Source organism: Maylandia zebra, linkage group LG19 (genome assembly GCF_041146795.1).
Source record: "Maylandia zebra isolate NMK-2024a linkage group LG19, Mzebra_GT3a, whole genome shotgun sequence".
Lineage (NCBI taxonomy): Eukaryota > Metazoa > Chordata > Actinopteri > Cichliformes > Cichlidae > Maylandia > Maylandia zebra.
In genome coordinates, this window is record NC_135185.1 from 20189195 (window position 1) to 20209752 (window position 20558).

Sequence of the window (20558 nt, forward strand, 5' to 3'; positions counted from 1 at the left end):
ATTGCTATTTAATTAATAAAGAGAATCTATCAAATGTACAAAGTACCTGTGAATTTTTTCTGTATCAAAACACAAGTAAAGAGCAAATTGGATATAACATGTATATTCAGAAGTGCATGAAATATAATTGAATCAAAAGCCATTAAAAGCAAAAATCTGGCTTTTCTACATAGCTTCTAAAATGAGCATAACTAAAAACTTTAAGGTTAAAAATACTTGAAAGATGGGAGGTGACAATAAACTGACATTACTTGATATTTATTTATTTATTTACTTATTACCCATTTTCAAATATGTTTCAGTCTCCCCTTTAGATAGGGGGAAGCATCTTATACATCTTAAGTGTTTTTAAAAAGCTGCATGGTGAATAAAGGGACTGAAACACTTGTGTTTCTCTTGTTCTGTTGTAGTTTCTTTACCTTACAATATAAAGTGTTTTAATGTGTCTTTTGTTGTGACTTTGTACTATATAAATGCCATTTAACTGATTTAAGGAATTCTACTGTAATTTTGAATTTAGCAACTTAATTAAGATATACATTAAATTCTAATCACAAAATACATACAAATGCCTCATGAATAGTTAAGTAACACATTTGTAGGTAGGCATACACAGTTTCACAAATATTTACATTGTACTATTTTGTATTATACCCTCTTGTTACATATTATTTACTACTGCAATTGCACTACTCTTTTGCACAGTCTCAATTAGATTTTTTATTTCACCTTTTTTACTTCTCCTTTAAAAAACATCACTGTTGTGTATATTTTTACCCTACCTACTTTTTAAGACCTTTACTATGGGCCTGTGGTACCTTTACTATTAACATTTTTTTAACAATTTTTAAAAACATTTTCCTGCCGTAAAACACATACTTTAACGTTACTTTAGCGACCAGAGGGAGCATTTACTAGTTTGCGTTTTGTTTGAGCTTATAGACCCTCGCTGGCTTCCGTATCAAAACAGAAACGTCATTTTGGAGCGAAAGTTTTGGAAAGACTTGACAGGCAGAAGGAGACGTGGAGATGTGTACTGGTTAAAATGATTAGACAGAGCTATATATTAATGTATTAAAGAGTTTTATCGAACAGCGACACAAAAAGTTTAAAAATGGAAGGTCTGGAAATGTCTGCGATGATACCGGCTCTTCAGGAGCTAGCTAGGTGAGTACACGGCTAAAGTTGGCTAAGAGCTAAGTAGTTAACAGTACCACTTATTTGGGCTAAAGTGAGTCCTCGTCTTTACTTATTGAAGTCGATAAAAACCTTTGCTTCGTCATGTCTCTGTGAATAACATCGTGCTGATATTTGCAGTGCGAGCGCTGCAGAGTACGGCCAGGTGGTACAGAAACCTCGACAGATTCTCTGCCAGTTCATCGACAGGATACTGACAGATGTGGATGTCGGTAAGCCGGGAATATCGACACATACTAGGGGTGGTCACCATAATAAAAGCCTCTGAAAGGACATCAATAAAAAACAAACAAACAGCTTTTTGGTGCACACTGTCAGACTTATCTGCTGAAACATTCCCTGAAGTTGTTGCTTACCATGACTACTATTCCCTCTTGTTAATATACTTCGCTGATTTCTTTTCCCTTTTTTTGTATATTTGTCAAACGTGCATGTTTTAGATCATTAGACAAATTTTAAAAATAGACAGAGATGGCCTAAGTAAATGTAACATGCAAATTATAAATTCCTGAAAAAATCCTGTTAAAAATAAATAAATAAAGATTGATGATGATGATGATGATAAAAATAGGAAAAAGAACCTATCTAAACCTGTGTGAAAAAGTAACTGCCCCCTAAACCTAATAACTGGTTGTGCCAACCTTAAAAGGAAGAACTGCAATCAAGTGTTGGTGATAAGTTGCAACAAGTCTTTCACATAACATCAGCCATAATGGAAGTTTTTCAAGCATGAGCGGTCTGTTTAAGGTCATGCCAAAGCATTTAAATTATATTTAAGCCTGTACTTTGACTAGGCCACTGCAGAACTTTCACTTTGATTTTTATGGGGTTTTTTTATGCATTTAAGACTTCCTGGTGGGTGTGGGATCACTGATCATTATTCGTGGTTCTTTTGTAACTTACTGGATGAGTTGTTGATACACTCTCTGAGCAATTTTGGTTGGCTGTCCACTCCTGGGAAGGTTTTCCACTGTTAAAAGCGTTCTCCATTTGTGGCTCATGGTTCTCGCTGTGGATCACTGGAGTCTCAAAGCCTTAGAAATTGTTTTGTAACCCTTTCAAGATCGATAGATGTCAATGACTTTCTCAGCAGATTCTTTAGATCTTGACATGATGTGTTGCTTTTTTAAGCTTTTTATCATTTAGTGACTTTTCAAGTTAATATTGCAAGAATATTTGACTTATCCTCTGTATGTGTACCAGCTCTTTTAACAAAGCAGTTGTCTTTTCTTCCAGTTGCTTTAGGGCTAAGTAAGAAGTCCACCTCAGAGCCAGCCTGTGTGATGCTGCTGGACTTTGTGCAGCACATAGTTAAATCTTCATCTCTGATGTTTGCCAACCCTGCCTGTCAGCCTGCTGAATACCCAGAAACAACACAGAGCTGCACTGGTAGGAAATTCTTCTCAAAATGCTGCCATAAGTGATTTCAGAAATTAGAGAAAATAAAGCTGAACATGTTTTGCCTTTTTAGTTTAGTCCTTTAATATCTTCTCATTCTTTGTCTTGATTTTAGACTTCAGTAAGTGGGTGGCGGTGCGTTTCCTTCGTGTGGCAGCAGCTCCAGGCTGTGATATCATCCATGGACGGGTCTCTGCTGTGTTGTGCTCTTTATTTCACACTCTGAGAGTCCGGGCACCATTTATCTTTAATTGCCTCATTCAGGAACTCATATTTCTGTCCCAGGAACTCAGCCATAACCTGTATGCACATATTTGCACACTTGCAGGACAGGGACATGTTTTGGACATTCACACAAAGAACCAGTGGCCTATAAACCTCAAGTGCTTCAGTTTATCCCCCCTCTGTGCCTCCTCATACCTCACCCCCTCTGCCCTTGTGCTCTCCTCACCTGCTGCCTTGGAGTCGCTGACACTCGTAACGATCAACATCATAACTGAGTCTCTGAGGGGAGTCATCTCCCGTCGTGACCTGAGTGTAGCCTGGGAAGCTGCATGCTTCATCCTGTCCAACGGGAACATCAGGCTGAGGAAAGCCTCCATGGTGATGCTGAGAACACTGGTGGAGCTCAGAGGATTTCCTGAGATGCAGGGCCACGAATTCTTTGCAGCCTACTTCCAGTTGCTGGAAACACATTCCTACTCTGCCACAGCAAACATAAATGAGAAGCAAGCTTACGAAGGAGAGCTGTTAAGCCTGACCCGCTGCGTGTTTCAGCAATCGTATGTTTCTCACTCACACTTTGAGCCCATCCACCTCTCACAGATGTTCGAGTGTGTTTGCACTCTTGCTGGAGCTGGTGTCAAGTTAGGTGTAGAAGTGACCGAGTCACTTTGCCTGCTGTTTAGCTTCTCGCTATCTGTAGCACCAGTTTATGAGAGCGCCGCGTTGCTTAGGAGGCAGCGGGTCACCGAAGTCTGCGGGACACTAGCATGCACCGTGGGGACAGCAAATCAAGCTGAAGTACAACTCTGTTCTTTGTGTTTCCTTTTAAATTATCCTTTTGATATCCATACAGTGTTTCCCTCTTTACAATATGTGCTATGCTTGTTGTTCGCAGTGTGCAGAAGGGTTTCTCCGAGCTGCCCTGAAGGCTGAGACAGCTTTAGTGCTGCAGGAGTGTAAAGATGGAGCAACACCTGCCAAGAAGTCTTGCAAATCTGCCACCAGTTCAGTCGGTAAAACTACTAAAACATCCTCAAGGTGAGTGCATCAACATTTACTATTTGGTAATAACCATGAAAATCTCAAACAATTTTTTTTAAAAATGTCTCATGTCGTATTGAAGTAATGTCTGTGTCTCTATCTTAAGCAAAGTGGACATGCGTGTTCACAGTAAGGTTTGGGCTGCATTAAACAGTCGGCTGGAGGAGCTGCTGATGCTTTTGGACTCCAGTTCTGCTAAGCCTGAGACCACCCAGAGTGCGTCTGCTCTGCAGGGACTGGCCCTCATTCTCCATCAGGCAGCCCTCTGCTCCTCACCCGTTAGGTAATTCCCAAACATACACCCGTGCTCTTACACAAGCCCTCTCCTTTTTATCTTTTTTCTGCCTCTCAGAAAAACTTTTTCTCTAGTTTTTTATTTTAATAGTGTTTAATATTAGACATTGCTTACTTTCCTGGCTCCAGTTTGACATATGTCGTTCACAGTGATTAATAGCATATTATTCACCTCAACATCTCTTTGTTATAGCAGCTTGTCACCTCTCCTTTGGGTTCCCACTGAGACGCTGAGCAGGGCCCTGAAGAGCTGTCAGTCAGTGTTAGAAGGAGGATCTCAGCCTGTGTCAAATCGGAGCTACTTTCAGTCTGCTGTCCAGATCACCGTCAGGGTCCTCGACTCTATACTTTACCTGACAAGTAAGGATCTAAATGCAAAAATACCAGATGTTTTTGGTTTAGTTTGTTGTCAAAATAAAAGTTGATGTATTTTCCATATTTGTTTGTGTTTAATTTGAAGATAGAAATCAAGCCAGATACACATCCTTTATTATAATCATAATCTTCTTCTTTTTCTTTTTTTTTAGTGAGCAGCCAGAATGATGACAGGCTCCAACAACATGTGTGTGCTCTGTTGTCTCTTCCTTGGGTGTGTGAGAACAAGTCTGTCTCAGCCTATAAGACTTCAGGCTTCCCTTCCTGGTTGCTAGCCTTGGCGCAGAGACTCGGTTTCTGCTACTGTGAGTGTTCCTGTGTGCTTCTTTTTCTTTTAATGAAAACCTAAACGACTGCTTTAAAAGTCATTTAAAGACGTCTTTCTTTCCAGCACCTGAGGTCCAGGCCGATTGCGTGTCGCTGCTGGCCTTTTTACATGGCGGTGTGTGCGAGACGTGGCGCGTGTGTGTGTTTTCAAAGGCGCTGCAGAGTCAGGAGGAGGTGGTGAGAGTAGCAGCAGTCAAGGCTTTCCCTCTTCTTCTCCACCATCTGGGAAATATGCACTACAACCTCATTGGCACTACTTTGCTGTATGGAAACTCATACATTACTTAGTACTTGACCACTGATATTTTCTGTCTTTCTTTCATTGATATCATCAGTTACTTTGTTATATTTCATGGCGTATGTTTGATAATTGTAGTTCCAAGCTGGAGGACAGTTCGGAGCAGGTGAAGAAGGAACTTGCCAGGATCATTGGTCAGCTGAGCTGCCTCCAATCAGAGCTCTCCAGCCTTAGTGACATCCACACAGACTCCACTTGTCTTCCCAAAATCCTTTGCCTCTCTTGTAGTCTTGAAACAGATCATGCTGGGAAAGCAGTGCCATCCCTCAAGGCATCTGTTGTTAGACCCTTCCTACCATTGCTCAGACCACAAGCTCCAAGCACCGTGAAACAAGGTACCTTTTAACCATAAGTTTTTCACAACAGCTGATGCATTGAAATCAGTTCACAGCTGCTGTTTTCTTAAACATTTTATACATTTCACTGCCAGCTTTCCTAGAAGCTCTTCCCCACCTGTGCCAGCATGTGAATCTCACTGGTGCAGACAGCGATTCCCGAGCCGTACTCTGTACCCTGACTGGTCTAATGGAGGATTCCGATCCTGTGGTTAGAACACGCTTCAGCCAATCAGTGCGTTTCCTGCTAGCAGAGACCACTAGAAACTCTGAGCAGGGCTCTTTGAATGAGGTGAGCAATTCTGACTCCAGTTTTTCTTATATTTTTATTATTATAACCTAATTATATTTTTATCAGGGTAAAATTTCACCATATTCCCCTCAATCAATATAGTTTAATGTTGCATGTTTACTTGTTTTTTGATGTGGTGTGTGTCACCATCACAGCTCCTGGTTGCACGTCTTAAAGAGGCATTCAGCACTGCTAAACTTAACAGAGATGATGACCTGCGTAACACTCTGATCCTCACCACTGGAGAGATCGGCAGGTATATAAACAGCTTTTTTTTTTATTCCACAAGCTGTATGAGTTATAGTAATTGTTTTTAATGAATAATATGTTATAAGATGGGAGATAAAATTATTGACCTTATATACAGAAATAAAATGTTGTGTTGCTAGTTGTTATTAGTTTGTATTATTTTCATATCCACTTAGATGTAGAAAACAGATGATTTCTTTTGTTAATACATTTAAAAAGACTACTTAATGAAGGAAATTTCTTCATTCCCCTTTCCTCTTCTGTCAGAGCCTCTCAGGGTAGTTTGGTGTCGTTCTCTCTGCTGCGTCTGCTCCACTGTCTCCTGTCCAAGTCGTCCCAGGTGTCTGTAGCTGCTTACACTCAAATTCGAGCCCTGGCCACCACTAAAGGCTTGAAACTGCAGACACTCTTCAGTCAGTACAAGAACCCTATCTGCCAGGTATCTAGTCTTTTGTTTAAATTGGACCAAACCCATCCTATTCACCTGCTTATTATGAGTTAGATGACTTGCTCTATAATACTGTTATTCATAGTATATATGTGGATTTAATGTTTGAAAATTGCATTGGTTTAGTTTTCATTTGGTCTGTTTTAGATACTGTTTTTTGTGGAAAATCTACAGTCCATTACTATATCTTCTTTGCCTTTTAGTTCCTGGTGGAGTCACTACATTCGCGCCATGCGTCAGCCCTGCGGAGCACACCAGATCAAGGAACCGAGTCAGCCAATCAGAGGGAGCTGGCTCTGGATATTCTTGCTCAGATCGCGCATGCTTTTGACTTTCCAGACCTCCACCGCTTCCTCACCGTATGTACAGTCATGCACACGCATCCACACACAGATAGTAAGCACTCTTTATGTGATGTACATTGGTGCTTTCTTGCATGTTTGTTCATGCAGCGGACCCTCCAGGTGTTGCTGCCTTACCTAGCAGCAAAAGCAAGCTCTACAGGCTCTGCTCTCATTCGAACTTTGGCCATTGAGTTGAAGGCAAACAGGAGAGAGATCCTGATCAACAACTTTAAGTACATCTTCAGCCATCTGGTCTGTTCTTGCACAAAGGAGGAGCTGGAGAGGGCCTTTCACTACCTACAAGTATGAACAACTTTACTTGCATTTTACAGCTGAAACATGATTTAGAGTCATGTACCTGAAGAGGTCATCTTAAAAACAAGTTTATTTTTCTTCTCCTTCATGTTCTTTCAGAGTGAGACAGAAATTGAACTGGGATCTCTGCTACGCCAAGACTTCCAGGGTCTTCATAATGAGCTGCTGCTGCGTCTTGGAGAGCACTACCAACAGGTTGACACACATATGTGGAAACAGATTTTCTAAACATTAAATCTATTTCAAAATATGTGGCTTTGAGGAAATTATTCTGCACAAGGCCTCCTCTTGAATAAAACTCACAAATGATCTAAAACACAGACTCTAGTTTCTGTTCTCATAAGTGTTTATTTCTTTGCAGGTATTCAATGGCTTGGCAATCCTGGCCTCCTTTGCATCCAGTGATGATCCGTACCAGGGACCCCGAGACATCACCACCTCAGAACTTATGGTACTTGGCATCCTCTGCATTTCATATCAGTGTTTTAGTTTCTTGTCTTTTTGACATTTGACTAGACAAAAATGCTTTATGAAACAATTTAGGCTTCAGAATCTGTGAGATATGTTTTATGTAATTAATTTAAAACAAAAATGTAATTTTTCTATGCAAAAAAAAAAAATTAAAGAGATAATAAGCAACTAATCATCTGCTAATTATCCATTAATGAATGTCTTGTTTTTATCTTTAGGCTGACTACTTACAGCCAAAGCTGCTGGGGATTCTTGCCTTTTTCAACATGCAGCTGCTTAGCTCCAGTGCAGGAGAAAAAAACCGCAAGAAACTGGTAATTGATCCTCTAAAATACCAGAATTTTAAATCTGATTGGTTAATTGTCCAATAAAGATCTCCTTGGCTCAAAGTGAACATGTCTGCCTGTTCTTCGTGCAGGTTTTGACAAGTGTGATGGCTCTGATGCGACTGATGGGCTCCAAACACATCAGCTCTGTCAGAGTGAAGATGATGACGACATTACGCACCGGCCTGCGATACAGAGAGGACTTCCCTCTCCTCTGCTGCCAGTCAGTACTTGTATACTTGCACATAAAGTCACATATTGTGATGCATTTATCTTTATTATTCGTTGGCATTTGCTCAGACATCTGTTTCTAATTCGTTTTTTTTTTTTTTTTTTAATACACTCCCTTTTCCTCTGGGTAGGACATGGGATTGTTTTGTGAGGAGTGTGGAGCCTGCACACCTGGGCCCCCTACTGAGTCACGTTATTGTTGCTTTGCTCCCCTTGATTCCACTGCAGCCCAAAGAAACTGCCGCCATCATCCGCTTCCTCATCCTGGACAACAGGTAGCAAACATAAGCACAAATGTGCACATTTGATCAGCGTGCAAACACAAAGACACATCTTTCGGTTACAGTTTTAACTTCCCTCATTAGTTAAACTGGTCAAAATGGTTTTAGAGTATGCAAAAGGATTGTGAATAATGTGGGAAAAGGATCTTATTCATTCCCATCTCATCCTCTTTTCAATCAACCAGATTTTTCTTGTGCACAACTGGTCTTATTTCCTTTTTGTGCTGAATGGACACTTGTGTAGACATACACAACAATGTGTAAAAGGGTACACATGGATGAGTATGTATGTATGCGTATGTAGGTACTTGAAAGAGTGTGTTTGTATATGTACATAGGTGTGGGTGTATGTGCGCTTTTAGATGCCTCACTTCTGTCATTTAATTACAGGGAAGAAGTCAGTGACTACCTCCATGAGATTTACTTTCTACCAGACCATCCAGAGCTAAAAGACATCCACACAGTAATGCAGGATTATAAAAAGGTCTGTATGAAGGGCACAACAGAAAGTAAAATGAATGTGAAACAAAAGGCTGGTTGACAGTGATCATACGTACAACACATTGTTGTGTTGTATTTTATCTTTTCTTCTTCCAGCTGGCGGCCAGCAGCAGTGACTTGGCTGCCGCACTGCAGCTCTCCATGAGAGCCGTCCAGCATGAGAACGTGGACGTGAGGATCCACGCGCTGACCAGCCTCAGGGACATGATGCACAGCAACCAGGTACACACTCAATGAAGTGCTACAGTGAAGTAACAGCTCCATGTTTGCAAAGAGAACTCAGAAAAGAATGCAAAATATATATAATGAAACCATTAGACTGCATCATTCCAAAATCACCGGCTGTGTTATCTTTTTCAAACGATTTGTTGTTGTGAAAGGTGTAAGCCTGAAAGTTGGGTCATTAGCATTAGGGCTGAACGATATATCGCATTTGCGATAATATCGCGACATGATCAAGTGCAATTTTCTAACCGCAAAGGCTGCGATTATACTCTGGACATGTCCAAATTCATGGGCTGCATCCTCCTGAGGCCGCATTTGTAGACCGATTACGTCACAGCGACGCGCCGAAGGCTGTCCAAATTACTACCATATCCCAGAATTCATAGCGCGGCCCAGCCAAACTCCAGTTTCCAGCAATGGCGGCCGCTACTAAGTTTTAAAATTACTCATACTAATCTTTCTGGGTCACAAAATAAACTTTTAACATATTTTCAGGCGAGAAAGTAGTTGTGTAAACATCAAATGTCTGCTCGGTTTATCAAGATATCCCATATTTGCAAAAGTGCTTCGATGTTTTCAGAGGCGTCTGCTACCCACCAGCTCGACAGCTAGCCGGGAGCTCGAGGGTTACTGATGCGGCCGAGAACGGCACAACTCCCAGCACATCATTTTCAGATCACCGCGGAGTTTCGCTGCTCGGGTTAAACGTAATATATAAGTCACTTAGACAACCTAAAAATGTTATTGTTGGGCTTTTTTCAGTGTTTTGTTTGTTCGTGAGTAAATCGGTTTGGCTGAGATTAAAGTTATTAGATTAGATAAAATAAAACTTTATTAATCCCCCGGGTGGGTTCCTCCTTGGTTTTCACACAGCTGACTAAACGTCAAACAGAAAACTTATTAAACAGAAGTATGAGACAGTCGAGAATTTACACCAGTGTCTGGTTATATTTTAGATAGCAAGAAGCAGACGGCCGAGTTTATTAAACTCCACCGAGACAGCGGTGACGCTAATCAGAAGGCTAGACCGTCCAATTTCACGCCTTTAAATTTTAAAGGCGTGTTTGTGTGTGTGTTTATACAATTGCTATTATGTTTGCACTTTATGTGTAATGTTACTGACTGCAGAGATCAGTAAGATGTGTGTATTTTTTATTTATTAGTTTTATTTATTTAATATTATTTTTTAATTGAATGACTGTCTAGTAGTTCACAGATGTCGAAAAACTGAGTGTGGTAAAGCCACTGATTTTTTTTTATGTATATTTCTGCAATCTGCACATTGTACTGACTTTCATTTTAATGTTTACACCAGGGTTCCTTGTCAGCACTTTATGCTCAGATGTTTGTAAGCTAAAAATAAACTATTGTGTATGTTCAAATATACTGTTGTGATTGAAGAAGTTAAATAAAAATGTCAGTCATCAATTCATGCATCACCTCATGTCATCATAACAGAGGTCTGTCTTCCAGGAAAGAACAGTTTAAAATTAATGTAATATAGTATTGGCCATACTATATGATGTATTGCTTGTCTTTGTTTAATAATACAGAAGACAAAGACCTTAAAAAATAATCGCATATCGCATCGCAATCGCAATATTGGGGCAAAAAATCGCAATTAGATTATTTTCCATAATCGTTCAGCCCTAATTAGCATTAAGAATTATGTACAATGGATGTGTCCATAAATTAACATACTATAATACATCTTAGCACCTAAATTGGTGTTTCAGTTCTTAATTCTAATTCTTAGTTCAGTTCTTACTACACTTCTAGCATAGCCCATGTTAAATCCTCACCGTTACCCACAAATTTACTTTAACTTAACACATCTATAAATATGTTCCTCTGTTTTCTGGAGTGCAGGAGTGGCTGCTGCGGCAGGTTTGTGCGAGTGAAGCAGTGGAGCCGGTCATCTCCAACCTGGTATCAGTGCTGCTGAAAGGCTGCCAGGATTCATCCCCAGAGGCCAGGCTCCTCTGTGGGGAGTGTCTGGGGGAGCTGGGCGCCGTGGATCCGGGACGCTTGGATCTGTCGCAAACACACACCCACGGCAACCGCAACATCTTTGTGGTAAATAACTAACATAGATTGCAAATGTAATGATAATTATATGTGTGTGTGTGTGTGTGTGTGTGTTAGTTACTGTGTGTGAAGCAAAGATAACTGAACTGTATGTTTGTTTGTTTTTTCTCTGTGGCAGAGCGGAGTGGATGATCCTAACTTTGCCTATGATTTGCTGACTGAACTGACCAGAACATTTCTGGCGTACGCTGATGATGTGAGAGCCCAGGACTCTGCTGCTTATGCAATTCAGGTACGCAACAGCTTTAATTATTTGTGTTTGTTCCTCTATTGTATTTATTTATTTTTGCGGGGTTATGTTGAAATGTTTGTTTGTATTGGTGATTTTATATCCACTGTAGGAACTGCTTTCCATATTTGAGTGTCGCGAAGGTCGAACTGACTCAGCGGGCCGACGTCTGTGGAGAAGATTCCCCGAGCAAATTCAAGAAATACTGGAGCCTCACCTCAACAGCAGGTCTAAGTTTACACCTTCGTACACACATAGTCTCGTTTGTAATGGTCTCAGAATTCAGGACTTAAAAATCCCTCAGACGACAGTTATTTTTCCTCTTCTCTCCTCCCTTCTCCAACATTTTATCTTCTTGCCTGCAATCTTTTAGTACTCACTAAGTCCTTCCATTTTTTTAACTTCTCTTTTTGTAAATCTGTTATTTTCTACTCTTACCTGCAGATATAAGAGCAGTCAGAAGGAGGTGAACTGGTCTAAGCTGAAGAAACCTGTGTACCTCAGCAACAGAGGCAGCAAATTCTCTGACTGGTCAGCCACCTGGGCTGGATACCTCATCAGCAAGGTTAACCCATCTCTTTTTGAAGTTTTTCCCCAGCTTTATCTTGTTTTCCAAGCCAGAAGTTAAGGGAAGTTTCTTTGCTCTCCAGGTGAGACACGAGTTGGCCAGCAAAGTGTTCAGATGCTGTAGTTTCATCATCAAACACGACTACAAGGTCACAATCTACCTGCTGCCTCATATTCTGCTCTACATGCTGCTGGGCTGCACTCCTGCAGAGCAACAAGAGGTGAGGACACATCTGAACCACCACAGTAGTTCAGTTGCCTCCATCTCACCTGATCCCTACCATCCTCCTCTGTCACACCAGCCCCTCTGCATGGCCTCATTCACTGCATCCATGAATCCTCTAATTTACTTCTTTCCTCCTGCCTGGCAGCTTCATATTCAGCATCCTTTGTCCAGTATATCCACTATCCCTCCTCTGCATATGTCCAAAACCACCTCAGCCTTGCTTGTCTAACTTTGTCTTCAAACCGTTCAACCTGAGCTGTCCCTCTGATGTCTTCAGTTCTAATCTTGTTCTAATTCTCATTCCTTGTTGTTCCATTCTTGTTTCTGTCAAAGGTTACAGAGGAAATGCTGGCTGTGCTGACAGAGGGAGATGGACAAGCCGAGGGGCTTGCCCAGAAGACGGCCTCCAGCCTGTCACAGCTGAGCACTCAGACTGTGTTCAGCATGCTGTCACACCTTACACAGTGGAGTCGCCACATCCTCTACTCCAAACCCAAACATGGTAAGAATTCAGTTCAGTTCAATTCAGTTTTATTTATCCATAACAACAGTCGCTTCAAGGCACTGTATATTGTAAGGTAGACCCTACAATAATCTACGGACTAATGAAAAGATGCATAGCTTCAGTCACTGTTGAAAAAGATGTATTTACTCAGTCAACTCTATAGCAATTTATATTGCTATTATTTACATGATAATATTGAGGCTTTTATGCATTATTTGCATTGAACTGTATAAGAAAATAACTAAATAAAATTCAGTTCTCCTCATTGTTCACTCACCTTGTTGCTTTAATAAAGTAAAGAATTATAACATGATATTGCAGAGAGTGGGGATTATCAGCGCGTGGTGGCCTTCCTGAAAGATATCCCGCAGGATGTCCTGGCCAAGGCCTCTCTACGATCCAAAGCGTACACTCGTGCCCTCATGCACTTTGAAGCTTACATCCTGGAAAATAAAGAGAACATACAAGACCATCTCTCATTCCTGCAGGTCAGAAAACAATTTGGTTATTAACCATTAAATAAAAGATTGACTCAGGACTTTTGACTGCATTATAAAAGTTATCTTGACAGCAACGAGTCCAATAGTACAAGTGCACTTGTCTTTTAACCACTCATCCAATTAATCTCTGTGGTGAACTTTAAGCTCTGTGATGTACGTGATTGCTTGCCACAGACGCTGTACGCTGCAATGCACGAGCCGGATGGAGTGAGAGGTGTCAACGCTCTGAGGAGGGAGGAGCCATCACTCCAGGAACAGATACTTGAGCATGAAAGCATCGGCCTGCTCCGTGACGCCACCGCGTGCTATGACAGAGCCATACAGCTGGAGTCAGACCAGGTACCCAAACACATGTAGTCCATAAACATGTACACCCAGTTGGTGCGACTGAGTATTTCAGTGGTGTGTTCAAAGCCACTTTAATCACCTTTCTCCTTGATTCTGATACTTGGTTGGGTTGAAATTGATCTTGTGTACCTGTCTAAATGCATTGAGCTGCTACCATGTGATTGACTGATTAGTTATTTGCATTTAAAATAACTGACATGCTTAATAAACCGGTATGTGTACATATACTATGCCAGTTTTATATGTTTTCTTACAATATGTTATTTATGATATCGACATAAAAGATAATTAACTCACTGTTTTTTCTTTCTTGATCATTTCAATTATCGCTTTGTATAAAGATCGCTCACTATCATGGAGTGATGACCTCCATGCTCGGCCTGGGACAGCTGTCCACAGTCATCACGCAAGTCAATGGAGTACTGGCCAACAAGTAAGAAAAATGCATATCAGTGTACATCTATTTCTTATTAAATGTAATTTTTAAAATATAGGTTTGCCTAATGTAGCATTGTATGTCCATTTAGGCACCAGTGGAAGTCAGAACTCAACACCTACAGAGTAGAGGCAGCCTGGAAGCTTGGAAAATGGGACCTGCTGGAAGATTATTTGAGTTCAGGTAGTGCAGAAACACAGCATGTATTTGCAACATCTGAAATCACTGGTGACTACATGCTGCATGGATCTGCTTAAAGCATAGTTTTCTATTCTGTGTCTCCAGACCAGCAGTCCAGCACATGGGGTGTGCGGCTCGGCCAGTTGCTGCTCTCAGCTAAGAAGCAGGATGCTGAAAATTTCTATGAGAAGCTGAAGCTGGTGAGGAAAGAACAGGTCGTCCCTCTGTCTGCTGCCAGTTATGAGTGTGGAACCTACCAGAGAGGATACGAGTATATTGTCAGGTCTGTGGATGTCAGCTCAGTTTGGAGTCAAGTGTGTTGTGTTTTAATAACTTTCTAAAAAAGCTTTTACGTGTGTTTAGACTCCACATGCTCAGTGAGTTGGAGCACACCTTCACTGAGCTGCTGAAACAGAGACAGGGATCCGGGTCCAACCTCAGCCAACTGCCTCCTCATTGGTCAGATCGGCTGGAGATGACGCAAAACTCTTTCAGGGCCAAGGAGCCAGTCCTGGCTCTCCGCCGTGCCCTGCTCAGTCTGGGAACGCAGTAAGGAAACATCACTTTTTAGTTGCACAGATTTTAACATGCTGTTTTTCTGAAACACACACATTAGAGAAATCAGTTTAAAATTTCTTCTTAATACAACATTTTCAAATCTTTCTGAACTCACATCTTCACTTGTATTTTTATTTTTTATTCCTATTTATTCTATTTATCCCCTTTGTATATTTTATTTATATTTGTCTCTGTATTTGTGTGTGTGTGTGTGTGTGTGTGTGTGTGTGTGTGTGTGTGTGTGTATATATATATATATATATAACAGTTCTGTAACTGTAACTTCGGTCGTTGCTGTGCTTTTTTTGGAAGTCGAATTTCCCAGAGGAACCCACCCGAGGGATTAATAAAGTTCTATCTTATCTTATCTTATCTTATCTTATCTGCATGTATCATCTCACTCTGCAGACCTGTATGTCAGGAGCTGGTTGGGGAGTGCTGGTTACAAAGTGCCCGGGTTGCCAGGAAAGCAGGACACCATCAGACCGCCTTTAACGCCCTTCTCAATGCAGAAAATACAAATCTTGCTGAACTGGTCACAGAGAAGGCAAAGTGGCTTTGGTCTAAGGTATAACCAGGCTACAAATAAAACCAGCATTCAATATATGATGCAAAACTGTATGCAAATTATTCACATTTGTACAGGACCAGAAAACGTATTTTCTTTAGTGTCTTCCTATCTGCAAATTAGATTTTCATACATGTGCATAATCAAATTAAACTAATATAGCCTAATTTGTCTGCCTGAATGTCATCAGGGCGATGTCCACCAAGCCCTGATTGTCCTGCAGAAGGGTGTGGCTCAGTGTTTCCCTGAAGATCAGCCCCTGACAGATCCTCGCAGTCTCCAGACTAAAGGCAAAGCCATGCTGCTGGTGGGGCGCTTCATGGAGGAGACGGCCAACTTCGAGTCTAATGCCATCATGAAGACATACAGGGTTGATATATCTACACACTTTTAAACTAGATTCTGAAAATGTTTCATAAAAAGACAAAAAAGTGAAAAATGCAATGATGCAAATGTCAGAGATCACCCTCACAGTGATGTGGCACCAAAGCAGATTTCTGCATCACTTGTCTTTACCTTATGTGTTTTTTGTTTTGTTTTGTTTTTAGGATGTGACTAACCTCCTACCAGAGTGGGAGGATGGTAACTTCTACTTAGCCAAATACTATGACAAAGTCATGCCAATGGTGACAGATAACAAGCTGGAGAAACAGGGTAATCTGATCCGTTACATCGTCACATTCTTCGGGAAGTAAGTTCTTGTTCTTTCTGCTGATTTGCAGCCCTGTAGACCCAGAGTCTCCAACTCCAGTTCTCGGTCCTGCAGCTTTAATATGCATCTCTACTCCAACACAGCTGAATCAAATGGTTGGATTAATTCTTCAGCATGCCATCAAGTTTGCCAAAGGCCTGATAACAAGCCATTCATTGATTCAGGTGTGTCGGAACAAAGATGCATCTAAAAGCTGCAGGACAGTAGCTCTCGGGGACTGGAGTTGCACACCCCTGCTGTAGACTACAATCAGAGCTTCTATTAGCTACTTCACAGCTGTTAATTTCTTCATCAAACAACACACTTATCAACTTTCTCCCTCCTAGTGCTCTGCAGTTTGGAAACCAGTATATCTACCAGGCCATGCCTCGCATGCTGTCTCTTTGGCTGGACTATGGAGCTAAAGTGTGTGAATGTGAGAAAGGTGGGCAAATCACACAGGGCAGGGAGATATTTCTAGTTTCAGTCTAATTAATTTGCAAATTTTTAGCATTTCATTGGCTTTTCATTAACACTTGATATTATACCTATTCCTTCACCTCAGCTGGGCGAGCAGACAGACAGATGCGACAGGAGCTGAGTAAAATCAACACAGTAGTGAGCGAGCACTGTGCTAAGCTGGCGCCGTACCAGTTCCTGACCGCATTTTCCCAGCTGATCTCCAGGGTGTGTCACTCCAGCGATGAGGTCTTCAATGTCCTCATGACCATTGTGGCCAAAGTGTTCCTCACATACCCCCAGCAAGCTATGTGGCTAATGACTGCGGTGTGCAAGGTGAGAGAAATGAGCCACCCCTCATTTAAGGTTGATGGTGATTTCTATAAACATGGAAATATAGCCTTTGTAATTCTAATGAGCTTGAAAGTCAGTATTTGATATATCCACTTTTATTCTTCAACACAGCCTGAACTCTCTTAGGCAAGTTGTTTTGTCATTTCATTAGGTAGGATTAGGAATATTCAGGAATAGTTCTCCAGGCTTCTTGGAGGACATTCAAAGCTTTTCCTCGGATGTTGGCTGCCTTCCATAACAGATAATAAATGCATCTCTTCTTTTGTCATCCACTTATGTAGTAGCCACTGTCCAAACAAACCCTTTGAAATCCCTCCAGAAAGCCTGGGGAACTATTGCTCAAGACCACTTTAAGAAATTACTAGAAGGTCTGGGTCTTTGGAAGCAAAATATAAACAAATGAGGGGTGACTATAAAGTTTAACATTTGCAAGTCTGTTTATGTGGGGTTTTTTTTTTAATTTGAAATGTTATTTAGCAGATCAGTTCAAATCAAAATTACAATTTCTCTGTTAGTTTTTGTAATCAACTGCTTCTGCGTCCAAAATACAGCATTTATTTATGTCTGCTTTTCTTTTCTTTCCAGTCATCCTACCCCATGCGCATGAATCGCTGTAATCAGATCCTTAAGAAAGCCGTCAGTCTTAAACAGTCCCTGGAAAAATTCATTGGAGATGCCAACAGACTGACAGACAAGCTTTTGGAGCTTTGTAATAAACCGGTATACACGCCCATGCACAAATACACTTCAATAGTCTATGACTTCTCAATCCTTAAATCATCTTTAGGCAGGAGTAGAGATGTTTCTATATGTGTCTTACAGGTGAATGGTAACAGCACCACCCTCAGTATGAGCATTCACTTCAAGCAGCTAAAACGTTTGGTGGAGGAGCCGACATTCAGTCAGATCCTGATCCCTCTGCAGTCTGTCCTCATCCCAACGCTGCCCTCCACAGGCGGGGAAAACACACAGCATGATGCTTTTCCTGGACACTGGGCATACCTGGATGGTTTTGAAGACAGTGTAAGAGAAAGAGGGTGTTAACTATTCTGACCGGCCGCCACGGTATGTTTAACATTCGGCAGGAGTTGATTGACAGTTACAGAAAATAATCTTGTTTGTGTAGGTGGAGATCCTGGCCTCTTTGCAGAAGCCAAAGAAGATAAGCCTGAAGGGTTCGGATGGTCGGGGTTACACCATGATGTGTAAACCTAAAGATGACCTGAGGAAGGACTGCAGACTTATGGAGTTCAACTGTCTCATCAATAAGGTATCTGGGAGATTTCATTCAAACTAAATGGATATATAGTGAGTTCTGGCCATAGAGCGACTTGCATGTTAGGTCAGAATAAACAAACTTACTAACTTTTAGAGGTTCAATTTTATTTTATGTGTTGTTCTGGCCTCAAAGTTAAAATGAAATATTAGCCTCTTCTCATAATGTGAATAAAAACTGAACCTTTTTTTTTTTTCTTTGCAGTTAGGAGCTCATTATGTAGCAGAGCTGTACTAAATCAATCAATATGTGTGCAAATTACATGACAATACTTGAGAAAATGTGAGAAGAACAGCATTTATATGTGCTTGTTTGTACTGTGTGTGTACTGTTGTAGTGCCTCCGTAAAGATGCTGAGTCCAGACGGAGGGAGCTACACATCCGGACTTATGCTGTGATTCCCCTCAATGAGGAGTGTGGCATCATTGAATGGGTTAACAACACTGCCGGGCTGCGGCACATTCTCACAAAGCTGTACAAAGAGAGAGGTATCCCTTACTTATAACACCTACAATCAAAAACCTTTTCTTTTTTTTTTAAGTAAATGTTAGGAAGTAATTAAGTTGTTCACCTTTTCTGTGTTTTTAAGGTATCTACCTATCAGGTAAAGAGCTCAGGAAGCTTATTCTTCCCAAGACAGCTCCCTTTGAGGAAAAACTGCGAATCCACAAGGAGGTGCTGTGTGCTCGACACCCCCCTGTCTTCTATGAATGGTTCCTCCGGACCTTTCCTGACCCCACGTCATGGTATGACTTTCACTACAACACTGCTATAATTATACTCCTGGAAGTCACTGCTTTACCAGAAATGTTAGTCATTTTCATTTAACATCTTGACCACATTTGAAAGAAGTTATTTCAATTCAGAATTTTTCAAAAATCTGCTTCAAGTGTAACTTAAATCCAAGAATAAATCTTTGGAGTATTTGTGTGTTTACAGGTACAGCAGTCGTTCAGCATACTGCCGCTCCACTGCTGTGATGTCCATGGTGGGCTACATCCTGGGTCTGGGAGATCGCCACGGAGAAAACATCCTCTTTGATTCCTTCACTGGAGAATGTGTTCATGTAGACTTCAACTGCCTCTTTAACAAGGTTTTATTTTATTTTTTGCCTTAGATTCAATAAAATATTATTTAGGAATATTCATATATTTATTATTTATTATATGTATCCTTAACACCAGTGCATGTTGTTGCTTTTAAGTTTGCCTGTGCTTTTCTCTCCTTTTCCACTAGGGGGAGACATTTGACGTGCCAGAGGTTGTTCCCTTTCGTCTGACTCGAAACATGGTGCATGCTATGGGGCCCATGGGCATCGAGGGCCTCTTTAGGCAAGCCTGTGAGGTTACGATAAGACTAATGAGAGACCAGAGAGAGCCACTCATGAGGTACATTCACATAAAAAGTATTAATGTCAAATTCAACCATTCATAAATATTAAAAATCTGTTTTTGTTTTTAATTTTTCCTGCAAGCGTGCTGAAGACCTTCCTTCATGACCCACTGGTGGAGTGGAGCAAACAAGCCAAAGGACTATCAAAAGCTCAGGCCAATGAGACAGGAGAGATTGTTAATGAAAAGGTGGGCATGTTTCTTGAATTTTTACCTCTTAAATTATATTTACTTGCAAATCTAAACCAGAGAGACTTTATTAATCCCAGAGGAAAACTGGGCTAAATACAGCACATTCAGGTTCAATAAAACCTAATAATGTTTGTTCTTTACATTTCTCTGCTAGGCTAAAACCCACGTGTGTGACATTGAGCAGCGCCTGCAGGGAGTGATTAAGAGCAGGAATAAAGTGCTGGGTCTTCCTCTGTCAATTGAGGGGCACGTCCATTACCTCATACAAGAAGCCACGGATGATAAACTACTGTGTCAGATGTATTTAGGCTGGGGTCCTTACTTGTAGAAAGAAAAAGCACTCAATTCAGAAGATTATAATGCAATCCAAGCACTTTTGACTGTTTGTTCCTGAGCCTTTTTCCGTTTTGAAAACATTGAAAATGCAGCACTGTTGTACATTCCCTTGTAATAAATTATTTTGTTGGTTAAATGTGCTGTAGTGTGTATCTTCTAATCTCTTAACCCTCAAACTCTCAGAGCTAGACAGGCTTGTCAGCTGATTGTTTTAATCCCCTGTCTCCTGCTGCTTCTTCACTCCTGATTACAGCCAACTGGCCCAACTTTTTACATAAAAGCACCACTTAGAATTAAATGTCGGCTTAAAAAGCTGAAAGTGGACTGGGTGAAGGTGTGAGTAAGAAGTAGGTAGTAATTTGTTTTTGGCTAGCAATATTTTTCTTATCTAGTGATGAGTTCAGGTAGTCAGAAAATCACTGTATTTGTAATTATTACTTTTCTTTTTTGTTAATGCTTGGTTGTTGTTGCAGCTGGCTTT

General features: G+C 40.9%; 1 protein-coding gene across 2 annotated transcripts; it reads left to right on the forward strand.

Annotated features, from left to right (window-relative positions):
- Positions 1 to 979: 979 nt before the first annotated feature.
- atr (ATR checkpoint kinase) lies at positions 980 to 20213 on the forward strand. 2 transcript variants are annotated; one of them, XM_004540149.4, is made up of 48 exons: positions 980 to 1167; positions 1318 to 1409; positions 2434 to 2586; positions 2711 to 3618; positions 3716 to 3858; positions 3968 to 4144; positions 4349 to 4515; positions 4683 to 4835; positions 4922 to 5120; positions 5234 to 5490; positions 5586 to 5782; positions 5938 to 6038; positions 6299 to 6470; positions 6683 to 6838; positions 6932 to 7126; positions 7238 to 7333; positions 7500 to 7589; positions 7828 to 7923; positions 8028 to 8158; positions 8298 to 8441; positions 8838 to 8931; positions 9045 to 9170; positions 11043 to 11249; positions 11380 to 11493; positions 11603 to 11718; positions 11935 to 12055; positions 12141 to 12278; positions 12617 to 12785; positions 13110 to 13276; positions 13463 to 13627; positions 13978 to 14069; positions 14164 to 14255; positions 14358 to 14535; positions 14616 to 14801; positions 15219 to 15378; positions 15569 to 15748; positions 15927 to 16069; positions 16417 to 16514; positions 16635 to 16864; positions 17468 to 17602; positions 17705 to 17905; positions 18009 to 18152; positions 18496 to 18646; positions 18748 to 18904; positions 19098 to 19251; positions 19395 to 19546; positions 19633 to 19738; positions 19896 to 20213. In XM_004540149.4, the coding sequence occupies exons 1-48, from the start codon at positions 1115 to 1117 to the stop codon at positions 20067 to 20069; spliced, it is 7830 nt and encodes a 2609-aa protein (XP_004540206.1). In that variant the 5' UTR covers positions 980 to 1114; the 3' UTR covers positions 20070 to 20213. The 2 variants fall into 2 exon arrangements, with proteins under 2 accessions (XP_004540206.1, XP_014265296.1); XM_014409810.4 differs by having other exon boundaries at positions 4352 to 4515.
- The last annotated feature ends 345 nt before the right edge of the window (positions 20214 to 20558 follow it).